Source organism: Ceratotherium simum, chromosome 28, assembly GCF_057802395.1.
Source record: "Ceratotherium simum simum isolate JZ-2026a chromosome 28, ASM5780239v1, whole genome shotgun sequence".
Taxonomy (NCBI): domain Eukaryota; kingdom Metazoa; phylum Chordata; class Mammalia; order Perissodactyla; family Rhinocerotidae; genus Ceratotherium; species Ceratotherium simum.
This window is the reverse complement of record NC_141927.1, coordinates 40283067-40308985: the sequence shown is the minus strand read 5'-3', so window position 1 is coordinate 40308985 and position 25919 is coordinate 40283067. Positions and strand designations below refer to the sequence as shown.

The 25919-nt window shown below is 44.9% G+C and overlaps 1 protein-coding gene across 1 annotated transcript in view; it reads left to right on the top strand.

Annotated features, from left to right (window-relative positions):
- The window catches only part of SH2D4A (SH2 domain containing 4A), a 69301-nt gene that overhangs the window by 35924 nt on the left and 7458 nt on the right, over nucleotides 1-25919 (top strand). Inside the window, exons 5-7 of the mRNA XM_087418633.1 lie at nucleotides 7360-7471; nucleotides 9153-9363; nucleotides 12327-12457. Coding sequence (XP_087274759.1) covers nucleotides 7360-7471; nucleotides 9153-9363; nucleotides 12327-12457 — 454 coding nt within the window. The remainder of the gene's footprint in view (nucleotides 1-7359; nucleotides 7472-9152; nucleotides 9364-12326; nucleotides 12458-25919) is intronic.

The following is a 25919-nucleotide window of genomic DNA, read 5'->3' as shown; positions in this document are numbered from 1 at the left end:
GAAGTACTGTTTAGAGAATAACATACCTTTCAAGATTTTGCTTATTGTTGATAATGCTCCTGGACATCCTTCTTTTATTGGTGATCTTCATCCCAATATCAAAGTGGTGTTTCTCCCTTCAAACACCACTTCTTTGATCCAACCAATGGATCAAAGAGTTATGGCTGCTTTTAAGGCCTACTACCTGAGGAGGACCTTTGCCCAGGCTATTGCTGCAACTGAGGAAGACACTGAAGCAATTCTGGAAGGATTACAACATCTATGACTGCATTAAGAACTTTGCTTGGGCTTGGGGTGATGTCACCAAGGAGTGTATGAATGGCATCTGGAAGAAGACACTCAAGAAGTTCACCTATGACTTCAAAGGATTTGCCAAGGATGAGGAGGTGGCAAAAATCAACAAGGCTGTGGTTGAGGTGGTAAACAACTTTACCTGGGGGTAGATGAGGATGACGTTGAGGAGCTCCTAGAGGTGCTTCCTGAGGAATTGACTTACGAGGAGCTGTTGGAACTGGAGCAGGAATGCACAGCTGAGGCAAGAGAGAAGGAAACTGTAGGAGAAGGAAAAGAAGAACCCCCAAGAAAATTCACAGTGAAGGGTTTAGCAGAAGCTTTTGCAGACCTCAACAAGCTCCTTAAAAAGTTTTGAAAACATGGACCCCAACACCAAAAGGTTTTCATTAATAGAGAGGAAGGTTCACGGTACATTATCTGCTTACAAGCAAATCTGTGATGACAAAAGAAACAGACCAAACAAACTACCGTGGACATATTTCTGAAAAGAGTGACACCTCGTCAAGGAGAGCCTCAGGCAGGTCCTTCAGGAGGCGTTCCAGAAGAAGGCCTTGTTATCATAGGAGATGACAGCTCCATGCGTGTTATTGCCCCTGAAGACCTTCCAGTGGGATGAGATATGAAGATAGAAGACAGTGATACTGACGATCCTGACCCTGTGTAGGCCTGGGCTAGTGTGTGTGTTTGTGTCTTAGTTTTTAATGAAAAGCTTAAAAAGTAAAAAAGAAAAATTAAAAATTTTAAAAAATAGAGAAAAGCTTATAGAATAAGGATATGAAGAAAGAAAAGATTTTTGTACAGCTATACAATGTGTTGGTGTTTTAAGCTAAGTGTTATCACAAGAGTCAAAAAGTTTAAAAAGTGTCTAAAATAAAAAAGTTACAGTAATTAATTTTTTTTTTGAGGAAGATCAGCCCTGAGGTAACATCCACCAGTCCTCCTCTTTTTTTTTTTTTTTTTTTTTTTTGCTGAGGAAGACTGGCCCTGGGCTAACATCTGTGCCCATCTTCCTCTACTTTATGTAGGACGCTGCCACAGCATGCCTGGACAAGCGGTGCGTCGGTGCGCACCCGGGATCCGAACCCCGGGCTGCCGCAGCGGAGCACGTGCCCTTAATCGCTGCACCACTGGGCCAGCCCCTAGTTAAGGTTAATTTATTATTGAAGAAAAATTTTTTAATAAATTTAGTGTAGCCTCAGTGTCCAGTGATATAAAGTCTACAGTAGTGTACAGTGATGTGCTAGGTCTTCACATCACTCACCACTCACTCACTGACTCACCAGAGCAACTTCCAGTCCTGCGAGCTCCAGTCATGGTGAGTGCCCTATACAGGTGTGCCATTTTTCATCTTTAACACTGTATTTCTACTGCATGTTTTCTATGTTTAGACATGTTTAGATACACAAATACTTACCATTGTGTTACAATTACCTACAGTATTCAGTACAGTAACATGCTATACAGGTTGGAGCCTAGGAGCAATAGGCTATACTATGTAGCGTAGGTGTGTAGTAGGCTACACTATCTAGGTTTGTGTAAGTACACTCTGTGATGTTCACACAAGGACAAAATTGCCTAACGACGCATTCTCAGAATGTATCCCCGTTGTTAAGTGATATGTGACCGTAGACCAAAAAGGCAATGGTCAAAATACAATAGAAGTTCATCTTTCTCCCTTATAACATCCAGGATGGGTGCTCTGGTCCATGCAGTCATTCAGGGACTCGGGCCTTTGGTGGCTCAGCTGTCTTTAGTAGTAGCATGACTGCTGTCACCATTCCAGCCCAAAGGAAGGGGGAAGTGGCCTGGAGGCACGTGTGAAGGAGGTTTTAAGGGCTGGATAGCAATACCAGTTATCACCTACATTATACTGGAGCTCAAGTATTCACATGGGCACACCTGGGAGATGCAATGTAGCCTGGAGCCACATGCCCAGCTACTGTGAAAAAAAGGGCAAAATTGAGGTAACCATCCTGGTTTATTACATGGCGTAGTACTGACCCTAAAAGTTTTGCTGAAAATTTGCAGCCAATTTCTAAGCCATGCCAAAATTCAGGAATGAGTCCTCAGGCACAAGGCACGTAAGTCATGACAATGTGGGTTGTGGGTGGCTTTTCGGGCCATCCAGGGCACGTGGCGACCCATGCTGGGACTTGGCCCAGACTCTGCACTCAGGCCGGGGACAAGGTGACAGGGACCTGTGTAATGGACCTGGTCTTAAGAGGCGCCTGGTGTGATGTGCCAGCTCAGTCACAGTGCCAGAGGGGTTGGCACGTGGTAGGCAGGAATGACACCATGCATCAGGCAGTGGATCTGGGAACCCCACTGGCAGGAGTTGCCTCCTGGGAAACCCATCTAGAGCAACAGAAACCTAGATGCTGGGCTGGGTGACAGGGCTGGGGGGACAGGGGGTGTCAGGCAGGGAAAGTGGGCGGGGCTCCCAGGCACCTAACTGTACTCCAGGCCTGCCTCCAGTGCTGGACAGGGGGCAAGCAGAACGCAGTTATATGCCAGAAACTAAGTATTCTTCTGGTCTGACCTAAAACGGGATGGGAAGAGCAGGGATTAGAGAGGAGGAAGAGAGTTTAAATTATGGAGTAATGTTGATGTCTAGAAGTCACCCCAGGGGCCCAGGGCAAGCTGGGAGCAAGAAAGAGACCTGCTCGTCATGAGCAAACCATGAGCTCCGGGCTCTTGGGCAGGAATTCATTTCTAAGCCCTGCCGAGTGGGAGGCTGAGGCTTCCCGTACCTGCTGCCCCGGTCAGGACTGGCCCAGGAACTCAGGTGCTGGTGGATCCAGTTGTGAGGGTGGGGCAGCATTAGGGAATGTGGAAACAAGGGACACATTTACAGATTATCTTCTGAAATTGCCTTGCAGCTCTAAATGGTATAAAAATGTATTTCATTTAATTTTTAGTCACCCCCCAGTTCCTCAAGAAATATTCAACAAATGTTGGCAGATTCTATCAATCGTATGAAGGCATATGGATTTCACCAGGGAAAAGACTTAATTCTGTCTTCAGGGGGCTAAATGCATAGCCATTTCTACTAATGTTTCACAAATTGGTATATTAGTCTCACACAGAAATGAAATTAAGCAGCAGAATGTGAAATCTGTTGTTAAAAGCTTGTGAACATAGCCATTCATCTTTACCTGTTTATCTGGAGTTGGAAAAGTCTTGAGTGTCATGGAAGGAACAGACGCCAACACATATCTGCAACACAACTCACGGAAGATCTGAAACAGAGACAGTATCTGGGGCTGCTGCGGACACGGAGGGAAGACTGATTTCAGAGTGACAAATGACGCATTAAACTTGGCAGAAATAGTGAATTCAGATAAAGTTCCTTGTGCGTCCATTCTTTCTGTGAGCCTGTCCCTTTACGATGAGCAGCCTCTTGTGCCATCCGTGTCCACTGTGCAGGAGCTCCTTTGGGCACCCAGATCTCCCTCACGTCCATCCAGATGTGAGATTCTCCCTACAGGCCCAGTCCGCTTCCTCCATCATCTAGACTTACCATACGTTGCTCACGATAAATGAGGCATAGACTGGTGCTTGGAAACTGTAGTAGGATTTGACCCTCAGAAAGTCTGAAAAAGTAGGTGTAAGATACGAGACTGTAAAAAAATGTTTCTGAGTGACCACAGGCCTGAGATCGGGGCTGTGGTAGAGGTCGGCCCCAAGGCCTGCGTTCCTGTGGACTGTGCGAACAGCTCCCTGACTCCTCTATAGGGACTCGCACGAACAGGATAGTTCGCATGTTTGAGACTTAAAGAAATTGTGGTGAATTTTTGGAGCTATAGTCCTGGTGTGCGAACTGCTGACATAATACGTACCTCTTTCTAAAATAGCAGCAATGGAGCAGCTAAAGGAGATTTTCAGTAAGACTGCCTGGATTACATTATATCGGGTTTTTTTTTGTTTTGTTTTGTTTTGTTTTTGTGAGGAAGATCAGCCCTGAGCTAACGTCCATGCTAATCCTCTTTTTGCTGAGGAAGACCGGCTCTAAGCTAACATCTATTGCCAATCCTCCTCCTTTTTTTCCCCCCCAAAGCCTCAGTAATAGTTGTATGTCATAGTTGCACGTCCTTCCAGTTGCTGTGTGTGGGACACTGCCTCAGCATGGCCAGAGGAGCGGTGCGTCGGTGCGTGCCTGGGATCCCAACCCGGGTCGCCAGCCATGGAGCGCGCGCACTTAACCGCTAAGCCACGGGGCCGGCCCCATTACATCGTTTTAAATGAGGACAGATGAGAAAGAGGAAGGATGTGTGTGTTCATTCAGCCAACTTGTATTGTTTCTCCTACGTGCTGGGCACTGTTATGGGCATTGGGGACACAGTGAACAGGACAGACGAAGTCCCTGTCCTCAGGAAGCTTGTGTTCCAGATGGGGAGACAGATGATAACCGTTTTTATGAATTGTTATAAGTGCTATGGAGGAAAATAATGCAGGATAAGGGAGCTGAGGAATGCTGGAGGCTGGGAACTGGCTTCTCGGACAGGTAGTCAGAGAAGGCGATACTGGAGTAGACCCAAAAGAATGAGGGCAGGAGCGTGTGGACGGCTGGGCGAGAGTGTGTTGCAGGCAGAGGGAACAGCAGGTGTAGAGGCACAGAGGCAAAAGCCCACTTGACAGGGTCGAGAAGCAGCAGAGCAGCCAGTGAATGAGAAGGCAGATGAGGGCAGAGGAATCCTGTGGACCCAGGTGAGGAATTTGGGATCTAGGTGTGATTTTAAGCCAGGAGATACATGAGATCATCTGGAGAGTGAGTTTAGAAGGAGAAGAGAGGTGGTCTCCTGTCTCTGAAATGAGAGGTGGACTAGGCAGGTGGTTCTCAAACATTTGTAGAGGTGAGACAGCCAGACTTCTACCGTTTTCACTCCCTCTCACGAGAATGCCCTGGGCCGTGTACCATTTCATTCCTTCTCCAACTTAAGAAATTATATCAGAATTCAGGAGAATGAATGAGAGATCGCTTACCAAGCTTCTCTGTAGAACAATGGTGATAAAACAGAGCTGTCCTGCTCTGGGGGCAGTGGTGACGGGCCTTTGAGGAAACTGGTGGGAAGTGTTTCCATCAACAGGCCTGGACGAGAGGCTTTCTTTAGGAGACGTTTTGACAGCTCGAACTGCCCCTCTCGTCTCCACAGCTCATCCCCTGGGTGTCTGGCCCAGTGTCCAGCCTCAGCCCTGCGGCGCCTTCACTTCCAGCCTTTTCCCCGCTTGGCTCACAGTCCCCCTCCTGAACCTGCACGCTTCCAGCAAACACTTCTAAAGAGGGAATGACAGTTTTCTAAACAAAGATCAACTTGTAAAGAGTTTGCTAAAAGTAAATTTTCTGGAGGAATTCTTAGAGAAACTTCAGGACAAGTTCTAAAATTTTCTAGCTGCTTTGAATAAATACAACGATTAGGGCCAGCTCTCATCTGCTATTATTCTGTGAAACTCATTAATTTTTTCTCCTTTCCCACTGTGCCCATCCATAATTACACTGCAGATTAAAAAGGAATAGAATGTACTAAATATAGCACTCTCCCATATTTGAGCATCATCTTAACAAAGCGCCACCTGCATTGTTATTTACTTAATAGTCTCCCTTACACTGACTCACTTTGTAAACTTCTTGCTTTTCCTAAGCAACAATATCCATGATATCGTAGTTTAATGTTACAACTATATTTTTTCCAGTCATTTTAAAATATGCGTGTGGAAGACAAACAAAACTCCACTTTTAAGTTTTTTTCTGTTTAAGGTTAGAAATTACTAGCAGCATTTTCTATGTATTTCAGGCTTGTAAACAGCTTCACTAAGGGGATGGCAAATTTTAACAGTCATCTGAAACTCTAAAAGCTGTTCTTTGGTTTTTATAATATTGGCAAACAAAGGGGCTCAGTTCTAGAATGTGAGAAAAAAAGATGAAAACAGTAAACACACAAAGTTTAGTTGCATCTAAAGTAAAGTACAATTTATGAATTACCACCTTCTTCTACGTGAACTGTGATTTATGACTTCCCACGATGATTAAAAACAAGTTTCACAGCAACAAGTTTTATATTTTAGTTGTGGTGATATAATTTAACAGCAAGAAAGTCTGTCTTCTATAGGAAAACACAAAAGAGAAAACCTGGCATTTTTGTGATGCAGAGTGAAGCATGCTCAGTCTTTTCTGACGCTCCAGCTTGTTTCATTCCTTAGCCAACCAAGGCCTCTATTTAGTTCACCAAGTGGTAAATTCAGTTTTCTCACGAGCACTCAGAAGGCCATGGCCAAATAAACAAAGAACTTTTTAGGTCTAAGTGATTTGGTGTCTTGGTTTCCCTGTAGTTAAAAACTAATTCCCTCGAATGTAGTTACTGCCACAGAACTGTACACTTAAAAATGGTTAAGATGGTAAATTTTATCTTATGTGTATTTTACCACACACAAAAAAATGAATTCGTTTTTAAACGATGACTCATGTTTCTTATTTTATATTTTCCCTTCTCAAAGAGGATGCATTTTAAGCCACTTTTTTGAGCCCCTAAAATCACGTGTAAGAACCGCATTTTCAGACCTGTGGTTCAGGGGCACGTGCAGCTGAGATTGTTCTAGGAACGTGCCGTTATTCTGTGGAACCCGACAGGTACTGTGGTGTTTACCCTGGTGTCAGGAACCAGTGTTTACACACTACTTCAGGGGGCTGAGTTGAAACAGATAAGTGCTGTGTCTGAGGAAAATGAATATTTATTGAGTTCTTACTATGTGCTATACACTGTGCTCAGCACTTTTTAAAAATTATTTAACCCTCATTTATTATTTAACCCACAAAGTGTTTTTAATTTTCTCATTTTCCTTGGAAGGAACCAGCCTGAGAGAGGTTTAGTAGCCAGCTGTGGAGTTGTGCACCCGGGTAGCGGTAGAGCCAGCTTCAGGTACTGCTGGCTCCATGCTCTTCCCACAACACCACACGCCTCCTCAGGGGCCACAGGGAGTTAAAGAGAAATCGGGTGTGCCGAGAGCCCTTCTCCTTGCAGAAAACTGCCCGAGTCACTCACTGAGGTTTGTTTCTGTTTTTTCAAACAGAAGAAAGAATCTATGAAGAAAACACAAGATGAGGAAATAAAACAAATAGATGAAGAGAGAACCAAGCAGATTTATAAGAACTGGAAAGAAGATTCGGAGTGGCAGGCGTCCTGTGAGTACCCAGAGGCCTCCAGAGCACCTTCGCCTCTCTAAAGCGAGTCGTTCACGTAGTGAACTAATCTAGGAAGCACTTAAAGTCGTTGAGAGATGTTTTAACACTAAATTATTACCCAAAGGCTTACGAGCCACTTGTTGAGTAGCAGAAAGATTCTCAATTCATCTTTGTACCTTCAAAATTATGATGTATCTGTATGATGGAATGGTATATAGCTATGAAAAAACATGCTTTGGAAGAGTGTTTTATGACTTTGGAATATGTTTTTAGCTTGGAGAAGAAAAAACATTATAAAAGAGTATAACAAATCCCTATTTAAAAATGTCTAAATATATAAAGGAAAAGAACTGGAAGGTTATTAACATGTTAACATTAGTTTTCTTGGGAAGTGGGATTCGAGATTAGTTATTCGAATTCTTCTTGTTGTTATTCTGTATTTTTCTAAATTTCAAACAGTGAACACATCTTAACTTTGTGATCAGAAGAACACAGGAATAAGAGGCTGGATGTTTCAGCATCCTTCCCATGCTCTGACCCAGCCCTGACTCTTGAGTTATCAGCGCCAGAGATAAACCTCCTGGGGAGGAGGTCAGTGCAGATGAAGGCAGGGCAGAACGTGCCCAAGGATGCCAGGCCAGGCGACTTCAGGGTTGAAATAGGATTAGGGTTTTCATCCGGCTTGGACAAAAATCATCCTTGAGGCAGCTTGAGGAGGAGAATAGGAGTAGCAATGTTTGCAGGATTTTGAGAATCCTAAATTGATCTTTAGTTCCATTACAATGAACACCATTAAAATGAGAGTTTTGTGAAATGAAAATATTTGCAAGATCCAATCACTTCTATGCAGGGAACCCTAGTGTAATGGAGCAATTTCGGCATCTCTTTGAAGTCAAACATGACAGGATTTGACCGATATGCCTGAAGTGTAAATACACCCAATAGAAATTATTCTTACCTCCTGCACTGCAGTTCTTTAACACTGTTGCTAAAACAAAAACAAAACAAAACAATAAACCCTCTGTTTTATGAAGCAGTGTTAAAAGGCAGCCTTGGAGTACTTTTATGTGTACCGATATGTTCTATGATTGTCTGTGCTAAGAATCACTATTTTTTTGGCCTGGCAGGCTGATTCACTCTTGGATCAGCTCATGGTGGGCTCTGAGTGTGGCCCATGGCGAGCCTCGCTGCTCCTTCACTGTCCACAGCCACAAGCCACTGAGGGGTTCCTGGCAGCCTAATCTTTGCCAGTGACTCAGGGCACATGACATCCTGAACTCAAGTGTGTGAGGGATGTGACATCACCTCTAGTTATACAAAGACCCCCTGCCACCTGGAATCCTCTTTCAGGCTGTGACTCATCACTTAGTCTTGCCATCTGCAAGAAATTCTCGAACATGTGGTTCTCCATTTCTATCTGTTCCCTTCCTCCTCCTCTTCATTCCCTCTCAGAAAGTCCCCAAACTCCCTTATGAGAGAGGAATCTGCAGGGAACGCCGGGCAGTGGTGGATGTGCAGGCCCTAACTGTCTGAGGAATGGGCACTGATGGTGACTGTTCATTATTATCAGCAGGCGACAGCATGGGCCGAGAGCCTGCTCTGTCCCCCCTCCACAGTGCTGGTTCTTGTAACCATCTCTAGAGACTGACGAGGGCCTTTCCCAAACTGCTTGTTTTTCTAGTGCGAAAATCAAAAGCAGCGGATGAGAAGAGACGCTCCTTGGCTAAACAAGCTCGGGAAGACTACAAGAGGTTATCCTTAGGGGCCCAAAGAGGAAGAGGCAGTGAGGGACCGCAGAGGCCCTCAGGTCTTCCACAGAAACCCAAGAGACCCCCGCTTCCACCCAAGCCTCGGTTCCTAAGCCCAGCAGGATACCCTCAGAAACATCTTAGGTAAGAAGCCGCACAGATGGCTTTTAGCATAAGGGTTGAAATGGGCTGATTAAAGACAAATTGCATGACAGGCTATGGGGAGTGGAGGACCAGCTGGCTGCCTGTGTATTACAGGCATGTGTCGCTTAACGATGGAGATATGCTCTGAGAATTGTGTCATTGGGCGATTTCGTCGTTGTGTGAACATCATAGAGTGTACTTACACAAACCTAGATGGTATAGCCTACTGCACACCTAGGTTATATGGTACTAATCTTATGGGACCACCGCTGTATATGTGGTCCATCATTGACCGAAATGTCATTATGCGGCGCGTGACTGTAAATTCAGCCTCACCTCTAAGCCTGTCTTCCTGCTATCCCTGGTCTGGCATCCCCCTTCTTAGCTGTAAAATATCCACAGCTGTTATAATTAATGCACCCACTAGCTCCCTGTGCCATTAGCCCACCCCCACCCCCACCTCGTGCAATGGGCGAGCCAGCGAGGGGGAGAAGAGGAGACAACTGGGCTGTCATCAGCACCCAGTGTCGCTCTCAGTAGTAAGAGAATGTCAGAAAAGGAACCTGAGGGCATGCTGACTTTCCCACTGTTAGTAGGGCTACATTTCCATTGCTCGGGATCAAAGGTTTGATGGTAGTTCTCATTCTGGGATACATAGCCAACTTCTGTGTTGAGAATTTGGAAATGTTCCTTTTATGTATTTATTTGGTTTTTTTCTCCTGAGGAAGATTCACGCTGAGCTAACATCTGTGCCCGTCCTCCTGTATTTTCCATGTGGGTCGCTGCCACAGCATGGCTTGACAAGTGGTGTAGGTCTGCACCCAGGATCCAGACCCGTGAACCCGGGCCACTGAAGTGGAGTGCACAGAACTTTAACCACCTGGCCATGGGGCCGCCCCCAAATGTTCCTTTTTTGAATGAACTCTCTACTTGGTGATGGTGGTACCTTTGCCTCCTAGGTTGTGGGGAAATTAGGCAGAACAGAATTAGAATTGTGGAAAATTCCTAAGGAAAAGTACAGTGATATCACAGCAGAAACCCCCATCCCTTATGTTAACTGGTTATAAAATTATTTTCTGCTGGTTATTGATATTATATAATTTTATCATATTCTAAAATGTAGAAAGATAATATTTAAAATAACCAGGAGAAATCAAATATTGATTGAATGAAACAGCCTTGCCTTCTGAAATAAAAACTAAAAATGCTTCTCTGTTAGAGTATGGAGAAATGAAAAACAAACAAAAGTCTCCCTTTGCTGGGAGTCAGTATTTATCCTCAAGGCTTTTTCCTAACGGAGATGATGACCTCAGAGGAAATGTGAGGTGGACTTTTTCGTCTGCTGTAATTATTTCTACTTACTCAGCTGAAAAGGTCCATTTTGGGACTGGAGACCCACACTAAATGACCGTGTTCTACAAAGTGACAGTGCGGGGAATGATTTTTTTCTTATGGACAACAAAACAAGAAAGGTGATCAGGAAACGAGTGTCCCCTCAGTTTTCTGACCGGGTCACAAAGGTGTGAGTTCCCACACAGGGCCTCTGCAGGGCCCCAGCTCGTCTGCCCGCATGCTGGCCACAGATCCCGGCAGGGCTGCTGACATAGCCGCTCCTGGTCTCCAGGCTCTTCCGAGGGTGGAACTACGAGCTGTAAAAGGTTCTCGCCTGCGTATTTTTAGGCGCAGTGTATGTGACTGACAGCAGTGAAGGTGGCCTCTAATAAGGGCGATTCTTGTTAAGCTGTGCTCCATTAGCTCATTTTTGCCAACTTAAGACACTCACATGAAGTGCTTCTTATGAGGCAGCCAGACTGGATGGTTTTAGGGCTGGGATTTTAAACAGTGATGACTAAGGTCAGCTAGGAGCCAGCCTGGAAAAACGCAGAGACTCTCTGTCCTTGGAGATTTTGCTTGATGTCCAAAGAATCCCCAAGGGGAAAAAACCTCCTTTGAAAACTAGTAAGAGAACTTATCACGTGATCTCACACATGTGTATTGTCTGCTCCCCAGGAAAGTCAAGTAGTCTAAGCTGTTTTCTCCAAAATGCTATGTATGTATGTATATGCACATGTACATGTATATATGTACATCTGACATATATGTCACATGTAACTCGTGGTAGCCTATGTTGCCATAGTAAGCATAAGGAGCCATAAGTTAATTTAAACAACACGACATTCCAGTAGCTCATCCAAACTCCTTGTTGTTTTCACATTGAATTCTGCTCAAAATTAGTGGGCTGTGGTGTGGGACTTGGAAATACATTTATTACATTGAATGTTACTTTTTGTAATGGAAACTGACATCCCAGAGCTTAGGTTGTGCTACTGAATTCATTTCCAAACAGTTCTGCTGCCTGTCTTTTTCTTACCAATCTTCAAACACTCTTCTTTCTTTTACTTTATGTTTCTGAGACTGTCTTTTAGCAGAAGTAAACCTCTTCAAAGTGTGGGAGAGAAGAAAGCAAATCAGGGAGGTTAGTAGAAACAGAAAGAAGAGAAAATCAAATAATGAAAATGTTAGGAAAGAAGTTAATTTTATTGCACTTGATTTCTTTTGTTTACAAGTGCATGCTTTCTAGGAAAATAGTGCTGGGGTGCATTTCACTTTTTAATGCTTATTTTCTCAAATTTTAATTGGGAGTTAATGGAGCATCTAATTCATATTAAAAATGAATTTAAATCTCGGTGTTAACACAGCAGTAGCTCATACCCATGACTAGCCCTGTAGGACGGAAGGACAAGTGACAGATTTATATTCCTTCCTTCCTCCTTTCTGCCCTTGAGGAGTTGTATGATGGCAGCATGTGGGCACAACCTCCCATTAGCTCAGCCCATGCGGTTAGATCTGCAAATGTATATAATTCTCTCTCTCTCTCACTCTCTGTCTATATGTAAGATTTTGGAAGGCATTATTTTCAAATTAATTAAATCTAACTTGGTGACCTGCTTTATAACTAATAGAAACCAAGGAGTGATGAGGACAGCATCCGGCTCTGCCCTGGAGGACATCATCCGATGGTTTAGAGAAGAGCAGCTCCCACTGCGAGCAGGCTACCAGAAAACCGCAGACACCATAGCTCCCTGGTTCCATGGTGAGTACAGAGATGTCCTCAATGGAACCTCATCTGACGGTGGCTGAAGCCGTGCTAATCCACCAGGAAGGCAGAAAGAATAAAGGCTTACTTTTATTTGTGCTGCCCAAGAAGAATCTTTGAAGTTATTTTCACAAAGTAGTTTTTCAAAGGTTTCTCAGTGAGCTGCATTCCCATGACATTTCGAAAGCAGTCAGCATCATGGTCACTGCGTGTACCATGGATTAGTTATCACCACAAATGAAACCCCAGTGGGTGGGTGGGGAAAGCAGCACCTCCTGTTCACCTACACTAGGGGACTTGATTGTGACTTCCATCAAATGGCAACGCCGTGCATCCACGACCCACCGAGGGAGAGTCAGAGACAGCCACTGGGGGTGGTGGGCCGGGCATCAGTTTAGCTTAGTCGAAAGGTCAGTTCTCCATTAACTAGTTGAGCGACCTTGAGCAAATCATCTTTCTCTGTAGTAAATCAATTTATCTGAGCCTCATTTTCCTCATCTATTAAATGAAGGAGTTGAACTTCGTGATCTTTAACTTAAAAATTCTGTGGTTTTGATCCTTGTTTCTGGTACGTGATTAAGCTTGCAAGGCAGGTTTGTTGGAGCCTGAGCAGATGTTAGCTAATAAACCATTTCTTTGTTTGACCCTAGAAACTTGATTAATTCAAGCGCTCTGTTGACACAGCTCACATTTCACTGACCTCTCAGTTTCTGGGACTTCAAGAAAAGGAGGTGGCTTCTTGCCTCCGCTGGCTTCCACGGGGTCTGCGGTCGAATTGGACTAATTGGCTCCGTGTACAGTAAAAGTACCTTAAAACAAAAATGAAGTTCTCTCACAGAGCACGCCTGTCTGAAGCCTCCTTCCTTTCCATTCTGCTCTGAAGACATGGGGAGAAAGAGTGACAAGTCTCAAAAGACGAATAGAAAGAACACGGGGCGATTACACGGCAGTCGTGGCTATCCCCACTGTCTCCTATTGCCTGCTTTTATTTCATTTTTAAGATAAGCAGTGAGGAAATCGGCCAGTTCGTAGTTTCTGTGTCACTGGGCAGAAGATGCTGTCCTCTCTGGTTACAAGGATGGTAGTTTTTATTTTAACAGCAGGAAGTAAGAAATTGAAAATGTTGATTAATGTTATTAAAAATGCTGGTACCTTGACAGTTCTATTTGAAACAGTTGCTAAAAGCTAGGAAGACATAGTTGCACTAAAAATCTAGTTGGAGCTTTGGTTAAAAAATAAGACTTTTGACTTTTACATATAATAACATATTAATTGCATCATTATTGATTTTTTATTTTCATTTATACAAATATTTATCATGGTCATAAGCAAAATAAATAATACAATATGATACAATATAATAATGTAATAATAAATAACTACCCAGCCATTTAGTTAATATAAATATTATCTTCAGCTTTAAGAAGACAAAATTTCACGTTTCTATGATAAAGAGAAGATGGGTTGCACCTTATCTTTTTGAAATATAATTGTTTATTTATCAGGAACCCTGTTTTGAAATAATGGGATGGTAGTTCCTCTTTATGTATTTACCACCTTCCTTTCATTGTCATACACTCCATAAATTCCCCTTCTTAAGTTCCTCTTTTGGTCACCTAATCTTTCACCCCACAGAAGTTCATACTTTCACCCTTTGCTCTGAATTAGCTTTCGATAAGGATGGGAGTGGGCAGGAGAGGACAAGGGAAGTGAAGACTGTGGATCTCTGGCTTGTGGGCCGGGTGGAAGGTGGCATGCTATCAGTTGAGAGAAGGAACATGGGAAGGTGCGGAGATTTAGAGAAGGGGAGGAGAGAAGAAGGGAGACAGTGAGTTTATTTAGGATATGATGAGTTTGAAATGTCCCTGGAGGAGTCGTGAAAATATCCATTTGGCAATCGGATTACTGGGGCAGTGTCGAGATAACAGATTGGGGCCATCAGCACGTAAGTGACAGTGTGGGAGGGGACGAAATTTCCCGGGAGTGAGTTGGGAAGAATGATGAGAGCAGGAGACCAAGGACAAAACCCTGGGAGCACCAGCGTTCAGTGCGCCGGCAGACGAGAGCGGAGACCCCAGATATTTGTCTCAGGTCTCCTTTCCCACTCAGGTCTTGATGAGGCAAAATAATGCACAGCTTTGAAATATGCTGCTGTGGGTGCGTGCTCTGTGGATGCCGGTTCTATAATCAGTGAAATAGGATGTTCCCTCTGAACTCCCTGATATAGGAAGTTGACAGAAAGTCCCGAGTGCAGGAGAGACCCTGCGATGAAGTGCTGAACTCTGCTTCCTGAGCCTCTTCTGATGATCTGAAGCAAATCTAGATATGCACAGTTTCCCCACATCTACCCCTCTCTCGGCCAGAATTTAAAGGTTTTTTCAGAGACCATGGGTCTCAACTTTCACTGGACATTTGGTCCCACTGCTATGTGGGACTGTGGGAGAACCCACTGAAAAGATTCTCAAGTTCTTTTTCACTTTTTGTTAGTTTTCCTTAGAGCCAAAGCACATTGCTAGCTTTCACTTGGATGACTTTGTGTTAGAACCCAGATGGAATGATAAGAGACTTGCTGGCCATTTCTTGGCTGCTTCCTGTATTCCTAGTGGGTTGGAGAACAGAGACCTGATTCCAGGTCATGTGCATTGGCTCCTTCCCAGGACACTTTTCCCCCTGACCCCTGGGAAGGAACTCCCTGCAAATTTGTAGCCCAGCCTACTATACTGTGCAGCCACAGAATCAGGAAGAATACGTGGAAGCCCCAACAGTTTTGGCAGAGGGCCTTGTGAAGGAATTTTGTAGTTGGTATTTTTCTGATTTTTTAATATTCTGAAAATATAATTAATGTTAGTTAATGTGGAAATTTTATACTCACAGTTTAAATATAGGAGGACAGTGGAAAATACTGCAGTGTATGTCATAGAGCACCGTTTCTTGCTGAGACCCTTCAATGGGAAAAAGTTCTGGACTTCATCATCATGTGAAGAACCAGCGTCATTTATGTCAGTCTCTCACCTGGCCTCCTGGATCAGCCTCCTAACTGGTCTCAGTCTTTCCTCTGCTGTCCCCTGTCCTCAACATAATCAAACTGCAGTGAGAGTGAAACCCAGACTCCTTCCTGGGGCCCACAAGAGCCTCTTTGACCTGCCCCTGCCTGTTGCTCCAGACCCGTTTCAGACCACGTTCCTGGTCTCGTTCACTGTTCCCCGCCGCTCGTCTCCCTTCTGTCCTGCACACACCACACTTGTCCCTTCCTTATTTCTTTCCCATGACTCTTATGGGTCCACGGTGGAATTGCCTTATTTTCATGTGGTCTGATTTGCAGTGAGGTTGAGCCTTTCATGGTTCCTGGCAAGGTGGGTGTCTTCTATAATTTCTTGTCATCTTTTGACCATTTTCCCAGTGTATTGAGTTTTTAATAATGATTCATAGATTTTATATATTCTGGATACTAGTGCTTTGTCAATTTTATGGGTTGCATATATCTTCTCCTAGTCTGTGATTTGTCTTTTAGCTTTTTGGCACATTTCAAGGCATAGAAGTTTTTCATTTCAATGAGGTTGAGTTTAGCTATTTTTCCTTTATGGTTTTTGCTTGCTGTATGATACACAGTCCACCTGTAGTTTATTTTTGTATACAATATGCATTCCTATATGTTTAGAATAAGTCTTTATATCTAGTAGGGCAAGTTCTCCCTTCTCTTAAACTTCTTTGAAATTGTCTTAACTCTTCTTGGCCCCTTTATATGCTCACATGGCTTCTAGGGGCAACATGTCAAGTTTCAAAAACCTTTTTGGGATTTTGAATGGAATTGCATTGAATTTGTAGATTAATTTGGAGAGATAATTGCCATCTTTATGTTATTGTATCTTTCCATCCATGAACATGGCAATTCTCTCCTTATATTTCTTTTTAAATCATTAAATAAATTCCCCATACAGGACGTGCACCTTTTAAAAAAAAAAAGCAAACTAGATTTAGTCCTATGTACTTATAAATTTTTTGCTTCTATTTTGAAAGGGATTTTTAAAAATTACATAATTGGTTGTTATTGGTCTAGAGAAATTATGTTTTCATGTATTGATCTTGAATCCAGTAACACTGCTGAACTCTCTTATTAATTCTAATTGTTTATCAGAAGATTCTGTTGAGCCTTAATTTTTTGAGGGCCTAATACACGCCAGGCTTTGTATTGAGCACTTTGAAGTGGTAACTTTTATTCCCACTTTCTAGAACAAGAACCGAGCACTAAGACGTTCAGTTCTTTTCCAGGCTTCTCCCACTAGTGGCAGAGTCGATATTCAGACCCAGATCTACTTAACTTCAAAGCCATAGCGTATCTGACCACTGACAGAAGTGGGAACACCACATCATGCTTTTAATTTAACTTGTGGAATTTAAATCAGTGAACACTAATACCACAGAGATTTGTTTTTCCAATCAATGGAGCCCACTAAATCTCAGTCAGTGTGAAGTAGAAGTGTCAGGGAGACTCCACTCAGCATAACTTTTGCCCCATCCCCACCTATGAGAATAAGGAAAAAGCACGTTTTTGTTTGAACATTGTTCTGCTCACTCCCCAGTAGAATTCCAAGAAGCAGGTATTTAACATTCAAATCTTTAATAAAATGCCCCAAAGCCACAAGGGTTTGGGGTAATAGAAATGCAATCTATATTGTGATTGTGGTAATGGCTACTCAACTAGATACATTATACTGATCAAATTGCACACTTAAAACTGGTGAATTTTATTGTATGGAAATTATATCTCAAGCTGATTTTTTAAAAATTTAATTCCTGAAAGCAGGGCGGAGTTTTCTTAGCTCCTGGCATGGAAAGTGGTGTGCAGGCTTAGCACAAGACTCCAGGACCAGATCACCTGGGTTTGAGTTGGCTTTTCTCCTCTGTGAGATGGGGGTAATAATATCTACACCGTAGAGTCGTGTTTTTACGCTAAATCAGCTAACGTATGTAAAGTGCTTAGGACGGTGCCTGGCACATCGTGTTCTGTTACTGTGGCTCACCGGAACCAAAACAGCCTAGGAGTGAGTTCACCCTTCCTGTTCTCTCTGCCTTTCTCTTCCTTATAATCCTAACCCTGCCACCAAATACTGTCTTGAGTAACAGCATCACATACAAGGAAGAAGCAGCGCTTCAATAAGATAGGTCTTAATTATGGCAAAAACTGTCCTGTGCTATTTCTACATGTATTTATTTAGGGCTCATCCTTAAAAAGCCCAGAACCCACGAGGTCACCCCAGAAGGCAGCAGTGATTTGGAAGGACAAAAGGACAACAGCCCTCCAAACAGGGAATAACGCTGTTTGAAGAGTTTGGCAGGACATTTTCCGTTACAGTTGAGTGTGGGGCTGGGAGGGATGGCGCAGTGAGATGACAGTGGGCCCTGGAATTGCTCAAGTAACGTCTCCTGTTTTCTAGATGTATAGTCTTCTGAAAACCGTCACTGATTGAGTCTGTTTGGTTTTGTTTTCTTCTCTTTGTCACCCTTTATCTCCTCTCATCCTGTTCTCCTGAACTCCGTTTCTTGGTTCAGGACTACCTTCACCCTGGAACACATTCCTTTTATTCGTTTTTTTCTTGCATCTAGTCGCCATATTTCAGCAGTCTTTAAGACAGACCTTATGGTCTAGAATGTTTGCAAAGTTGGTGGTAAGTGTTGGAGAGTCCTCCTGGCTAAGTTTAGCGTCCTGCTAAGCAAAATCATTTTACTTATTCTGGCTCCTGATTATGAGTCTCCAAAGTATGTAACTCACATGGTTTTTTTTTTTTGTTTTTTTTTTTGGTGAGGAAGATTAGCCCTGAGCTAACGTCTGTTGCCAACCCCCCTCTTTGTGCTGATGAAGATTGGCCCTGGGCTAATGTCCGTGACGGTCTTCCTCTACTCTATGTTTGGGACGTCTGCCACAGCACAGCTTGATAAGTGGTGTGTGGGTCCGCACCCAGGATCCAAACCTGCGAACCGTGAGCCACCGAAGCGGAGTGCGTGAACTTAACCACTATGCCACTTGGCCTGCCCCTCTCACATATTGTTTTTCCCTTCTTGGAGAAAAGGGCCAAAGAATAAATAAAATTGCAGTTTGAAGGTCTGTCCAGAAACCCACAACTCATTTCTTCCTTCTGTCCATCAGCATTTTCCTATTCCTGTTAAATCTACAACAGTGTCAGGAGCTTAGAAATCAGCAGGGACTGGGAGTGGGAAGGTGGGAAAAAGAAATAAACGTATAAACAAATTTCTGATTGAGGAATTTTCTAATTGCTTCTGTTGTCATTAGAGAATTCACATATTTGCTTTATGCATCACTAGTTGATCATTATTCCTCTGAAATGTAATGAGCATGTTTTTATTCAAATAGGATATAATTAGACTGTTGATGAAATATTTCCATTCTGATTTGTTCCTTGTGGATGTCTTGTGCTGTCATGGCATGTGATTGAACCCACCCTCCAAATGCTTTAGTCCCCTGTTATGAGAGGTTCGGGGATTCGATCGGAGATGTAAAAGAAACTTTCCACTCCAAACAAATGGACTGAAGGTATATTTTATCATACAGAGGATAGTAAAGGCGATAGTCCGCAAACAGATCCGAATAGATCAAATAATAAGAAGGAAAAAACACCAGCTCGACTGGAAAGAGAAAACATCCACATCGGCTGAGATAGCAGCAGATCCGAATAGGTCATATAATAAGAGGGAAAAACATCAGATCGATCGGAAAGGGAAACACCAGATCGACTGAAGGGAAATGACACAAATCAACCGGAAAGAGAAACACCAGGTTGACCGAAAAGAGAACACATCAAATCAGTTACTTCACAGTAAATCAATTACTCACAACATCCACGCCCCACTTCCGGGAGAGTCCTGTCAACCGACACGGCTGGGCAAGGATCACACGTCCTGGGCAAGGAGTCCCTTCCACAGGTGGATCTCTCACCGGGTGTCAGTCTCCAGCAGTTTATATAAGCAGTTACAGAGTTTACAGAGCAAGCATCCAGTGTTTCCATGCACAAATGGTTATCAGTGGCGTACGTGCACTGAGCACCCCCGCCAGCTGTCGTCCCAGCCCAGTAGTTGTGTACGTGCATTGTTTACCTTGCTTATCGTCCCAGCCCAGCTCAGATGGCCAGTCTGCCCCAGGCTGCGGCACCGGAAAGGCCTTGAAACTTTTACACATTGCAACTATCTCCATGGGAGAAGGGCCAGTTCCCACCACGCAGAAAGCAGCTTTTATATTTCTTTTTGTGCTGGTGGCTGTAGGTCAATGGAGCGGCCAAACATGGCTGTACTCATGTCAAGACATCCCCATACTTTATATTTTAAGCTACGTAAGAAGCAAATCCCTTGAACATCTGTGGGATGCCAACATAGTTCATACTGCAGCTGTTTTGATTGCTTCCGTTTTTGACACATCCTTCCAAATTTTCATTCTCCATGGAGGGTAGATCCTCTCCATTTCTGTGGAGGCCGTTACTCCCTGGAACTTGAGTTCCCTGGAGACGTCTGTCCAGGTGGAGTCCTGTGTCCCTCTCCTCCCCGCAGGGTGCCATCCCACACTCTTCAAGACTGAGCATATGTAACTGGAGAGATTGCATTAAGAAGGTCTCACAGAGGCCGCCCAAGATTTCTTTCAGGCTAAAATTTTAATGAACCTGGGAATTGGCACCCATAAGTGATAATCTGTCCAATTGTTTTGCTGAGAAGTGGAGATTTCTTAATTGTGGGGCCATCAAAATTCTGCCAGCCTCTCACAAAGAGATTTTCAAGCTTCTGTCTTTACTAAGCACAAATTACTGATTTGTGTGACTTCTTCAAGTCACACGAATGTATGCATCTGCCTAATTTACACGTGTGATTCATACGCTTCATGGAGTGGGATAGGCTGTGGCCGGCAGCGAGAAGACGTTACTGCTTGTGTGCGGCAGGAAAGGGCAACTGGAAGTCCCTTCCCTGGCCATCGCTGTCCTGCCCTCAAGAGGGACCAGCAGGGCAAGCCCTGGGAATCCACCTACATTTTAGCAGGAAGGCTGCGTCTACATTAATGGCATCAAAGCACTTTGTTCAAATTAATCTCCGTAATTCTCCCATGTGACCTCCTAGTCTTAGTTCAGACTTCTGACGTAACTGAAGATGAAGCATGGAGAGGCTAAAGCTACACATATTATTCAGATTGGAGAAGAGCTAGCTTTTCTGGGGCAAATACTATGCATGGGTGGTTTTTTTCTGATAGACTCGGACTTTTCTCATCAATTACCCAGTGCAGCAAAACTGCTGCAAAAATGTTGGTGTGTTTTTCCACTGCAGTCCTGGGCCGCATAACGACGTTTCAGTCAACAATGGACCGCATACATGACAATGGTCCCGTAAGATTAGTACCATGTAGCCTAGGTGTGTGGTAGGCTCTACTATCTAGGTTTGTATAAGGACACTCGATGATATTTGCACAATGACGGTATCGCCTAACAACGCATTTCTCAGAACATATCCCTGTCATTAAGCAACACGTGGCTGGAATGTTGAGAATAGTCCATGAAGCTCAAAGCCCTCTCTAACTTGAGTTTTTCAGATGATGCATTTGAGCCCTCCCTTTGACGCGCCAGCCACAGGGCGCCACAGCCTGCTGCGCTGGGAGCCCCACGCTTCCCATTGCAGATGCCCAGGGCTCCGGTCTCGGAGTTTCCCACTGTATTCTTGGAGGGACCCAGAGGGACCTCAGAGGCCAGGGAGAGGTGGAGTGGGGGGGGGCGGGGGGCAAAGGAGAGCGACTCTGATTTGGGTGTTCTACTTCTGGCTTTTTATGGAAGGGGAGATTCTACTTTTGAGAGAAGCATTTTTAAATCCATGCTTTGTTTACTGGGTTTCTACTGCCACAGCTGAGGATGTTGGACACAGTTTCTTTATGCCAGGGGAAGGAGGCAGTAGGGTGTGGTGGTTAGGAGCACATCTCTGGGGCTACACTACCTGGGTTCAAATCCTAGTCCCCCACTACCCAGCTGGGTGGCCTTCTGTAAGTCACTTGACTTCTGTGCTTCTGTCTCTCGGCTGTATAATACAGATAATGATATTACCTGCCACGCAGGGCTGTTCTGAAGACTCAGTGAGTTAATGTGCGTCAAGTACTTAGAACCCTGCGTGGGACATAATGAGCCCTAGTTGATAAGTGTTAGCCATTAAGGTAATGAAACGAGAACAAATGATGTAATTCTAATCCTTGAATTATTAATGAAACATTATGAATAATATTTTAAGAACTCTGGCCATTTTTCCTTATCCCTGAGGTACCTGAGACCTCAAGGGTGAGAGCTCGGCATCACAGTGCATCTGCTCCCATGCAGAGGACCCAGGGCAGATCCCAGAGCCTCTCTAAAAATGCTTCCTTCAAATACTGAAGGGATTAAAGAAAGCACACACTAGAAGGGAGCTAACGTGGGGCAATGGCGCTCTCCTCCAAGGTTAAGACTCCCAGTCGGTGACGTGTACACCTTGAGTCTGTTGGGGTGCCTACCTGGACATGAGGCCTTCTAACAGTCCGTTTTTCTTTTATTCACCCCCTTCTCCAGGCTGGTTGCAGGGTGGGACTTGGAGGTCACCCTAACAGCAGAGATATGTTCATTCATGAACATTGTCTCAGTGCCCCTCGGCCCCCCACTGTATTCTGGGCAGAGAATAGAGGACCGATGACAAAGGAGTAAGCTGCCTGGCAGGGCTTCTGAAGGGCGGCCCCGCGGCTCTCCAGCAGCTCTGAGGGGCGGCCAGGGACCCGGAGCCTGACGTGCGCGGGAGCTCCTCGGTCCTCAGCAGCACGGACCCTGAGCTTAGGGGAGGCGCAGAGGTCATGGGTGCCTCCACCCCCGTGACTGCACTAGATAATCACTGATAATCCATGTTCTTTAAGCTGCCCAGGTGAGAAATGAACAGCTCTCTGGACAGTAAGTGCTCGTATTTTATTTTCAGCCAATTCCAGAAAAATTTCATGAGCCCTGTGGGTTACAAAACAAAACACTAGGAAAAAAAAAAACAAAACACTAGAGTGGGAGACAAGAGAGCTGAAACCATCACTAACTAATCCTATAACCCTGGGCATATACATTTTCTACCTCAGTTTTCCCATCTGTAAAATGGCAATGATAATATCAGTTCTGCTTATTTTAGGGTTGTTTGAGGATTAAATGAATTGGTAAGTGGAAGCCTGTTGAGCAGTGTGATGTGCTGGCACAGGGGCAGGTGTCCTGGTGGAGTGACTGGAAGCCTGGGGTCAGACCACCTGGGTTGAAGCTCAGTGCTGCTCCTGGCTGCCTGAGCGACCCTGGGCACGTTGTGCGCTGTCTGTGACGCAGGTTTTCTGGTCTGCTATTTGAGGGTAGTAACAGCACCTCTTTGTCAGGCCACTTGGAGGATTAAATGAGGTAACGCACACGTTGGGGAGTGTTAGACAGACATTAAGAATTCTAAGTGCTATTATTATTTGGTTATCTTTCATTTGGTTTTTAAACACATATTTTCTAGATACTGGAAGTAGGTCATACAGATGTACACCTATAAACAAAGTGAGGCCTGGTGGTGCTTCAGAGAAACATGAGGTGCATCCTTTGTCCCTATGATAACAAGTCTCAGACTACAGGCGGTGGCTGCGTACAAGTGTCCTGGAGAAGGAAGTTTCTGACTTGATTTTAAGACAAAATTATTTGTTAGACCTTTTCTGGGTGTCTCCTAAGTGGCAGGTGCTGAGGGGGTGAGAATAAATAAGATGCGGTAGTTGTCCTCTGGGAGCCCACAAGGAGGTGGGGCAGGGAGAGACAGGAGAACGTGCTGTGAGCACTCTGACAGAGCAGTGAGTGGTGCATGCCAAGATGGAGGTGGGAGCCAGGTGAGACCTCAGATAGACCAGGTGAGCGCTCAGATGGAGGTGGGAGCCAGGTGAGACCTCGGATAGACCAGGTGAGCGCTCAGATGGAGGTGGGAGCCAGGTGAGACCTCGGATAGACCAGGTGAGCGCTCAGATGGAGGTGGGAGCCAGGTGAGACCTCGGATAGACCAGGTGAGCGCTCAGATGGAGGTGGGAGCCAGGTGAGACCTCGGATAGACCAGGTGAGCGCTCAGATGGAGGTGGGAGCCAGGTGAGACCTCGGATAGACCAGGTGAGCGCTCAGATGGAGGTGGGAACCAGGTGCTCAGCAGGCCTAGAGGAACCTGAGATGAACTGCTCAGAGAGAAATCAGAAAGCTCCATGCTAAGTGAGCTGAATCTTGGAGAATGAGTAGGCATTTCCAGAAGGAAGCTGTGGAGAAGGAAATCCCATTGACCTCCATCCTTCTTTGTCTAACCAGGGCCCTGCTAGGGTTTCTGAGTTATTCTAGGTCTCTTAGTGTCTGCTTACCCTCTCTTGTGCAAAAAAAGTAGATCTTCTGGGCTGTCTTGGAGCTCTAAACCTACACTCCAGAGGTGTTTAGAGCTGTGCTGTCCAGTATGGTAACCACTAGCCAAATGTGGCCCTTTACATCAAAATTAAATAAAATTAAAAGTCGAGTCCCTCAGTCACACCAGCCACATTTCAGGTGCTCGGTAGCCACCACGGTTAGTGGCTGCCACGTGGCCAGCACCGACGTGTCCATCATCACAGAGAATTCTGTTGAATAGTACTGTTGTAGAGGGTACCTGGGAGTCCTGCAGAGAGAAGTAGGGCATTCTTCTCTGTGCCCTCTCAACTCCAGCTGTTCTGAACCTCCAGGCTGGCTGTTCAGGCTCTAGGAGCTGTAGCCCAGCTCTGCCCCAGGCTCTTCAGAGCCACGAGCTGTTCAGGAAGACCTCGTGGAGTGACATTGGCTGTCTTCTGCACTGCTGTGGTCCTGCCACAGCCTGCCCGGATTCAGCTCTAACAGAGACACACTGTTGCTGGGTGAAGACCTGGTTCATTTAAGAAACTGATGAAGTAAAAGAAAGCTTTTTTTTTTAGAAGGAAGCATTGCTTTTTTTTTTTTTTTGAGGAAGAGTGGCCTTGCGCTAACATCTGTTGCCAATCTTCCTCTTTTTCCTCCCCAAAGCCCCAGTACATAGTTGTGTATCATAGTTGTAGAATTGTAGCTCTTCTATGTGGGATGCCGCCTCAGCATGGCTTGATAAGCAGTGAGTAGGTCCACGCCCAGGATCTGAACCCGTGAACCCTGGGCCGCCGAAGCCAAACACACAAACGTAAGTGCTGTGCCACGGGGCCGGCCCCAAAAGAAAGCTTTTTATTTATCCTTTACACTAGATTTCACAGAAATCCTCCTGTGACCTCCGTTAGGTTTGGTTCTTGAAATATGTGTGAAGAGAGCTGGCCAGAGGGAGGCGGCCTGCAGGTGTCATGGCCTTTAGAGGGGCCAGAGGCCACTGCTTCAGAATTCTTAGAGTTGTGCACAGGCAAACAGGGGATGATAAATACTGTAAGGAGGTTGCGCGAGTACACAGTGATTAATATCTGACACTGGATTTTGGCTTTGTGTTCAAGAACTCCCTTCATGGGCAGACAAAGCTCACTTGGCCATGATCACCGCCAGGCCTCCCTGGATGCACCCCTGGCCCGTGATGGGATCATGACAAATTGTACATCAACCTGTGTTGTCAGATGCTCCAGGAGAGCGTCTCTTCGGGAGCGATCATCTGCTGTAAAGCACGAAGAACAAAGCCTGGGCTCCACAGCACTCACCCCTCAGTGTGCTGTTAGTACCGTTGTGTTCAGGCAGTCTCTGTGATGACCTGGGATTTGCCACAAAACCATTTCATTGTGTCTGGTGTCTCCAGAGATTAGAGGGTGCCAAGATCTGTGTGTGATGGGTAATAATAACCGACTGAGAAGCTCTCAGGCAGTTTGATTTACAGCTATGCATGACCTGACTTCAGGAGGAATTTGAGCTTAACCTAGGTTTGGTTATAATTTTCCAAAACAGCTTTCACTTTAGGAATCCAAATCCATCTGGATAACATCCAGATGTCAAAATTTATAACATGTGCCCCATTTGTGGAAGTAACTTGGAATTTCAGAGTTAGCCTGTCAGTAAGTCTGAGAGAGACCTTTTTCCAGAATGCTGCTTCCCCTACACTCGTGGTTTCCCAGCGCCCCAGCTCGGAGGGGGTTCTCAGTGTCAGTGAGAAATATCCCTGGCATCATAGACAGTCAGGTACAGAGTCTTCAGATGGTGGGCATGTGCAGTCCCTGTAGGCTGGGTACCTGGTTGTCATCTGTAATTCATCAGTGGGACCAGGTGTGTTCAGAAAGGTGAAACAAGCAGACGGAAGCAGCAGTCCGTCTCTGTTAGAGCTTATAAGGGCATCATTTGAGTACCTGAAGTGGGCAGTGCAGCAGCCGACCCAAGAGGCTGGCTCAGGAGCAGTGGTGCCTGCAGTTTCCGGGGGCATCGTTTCATCAGGGAAAGGGTGGGAAGGCAACTGGGTGGGACAGAGATAA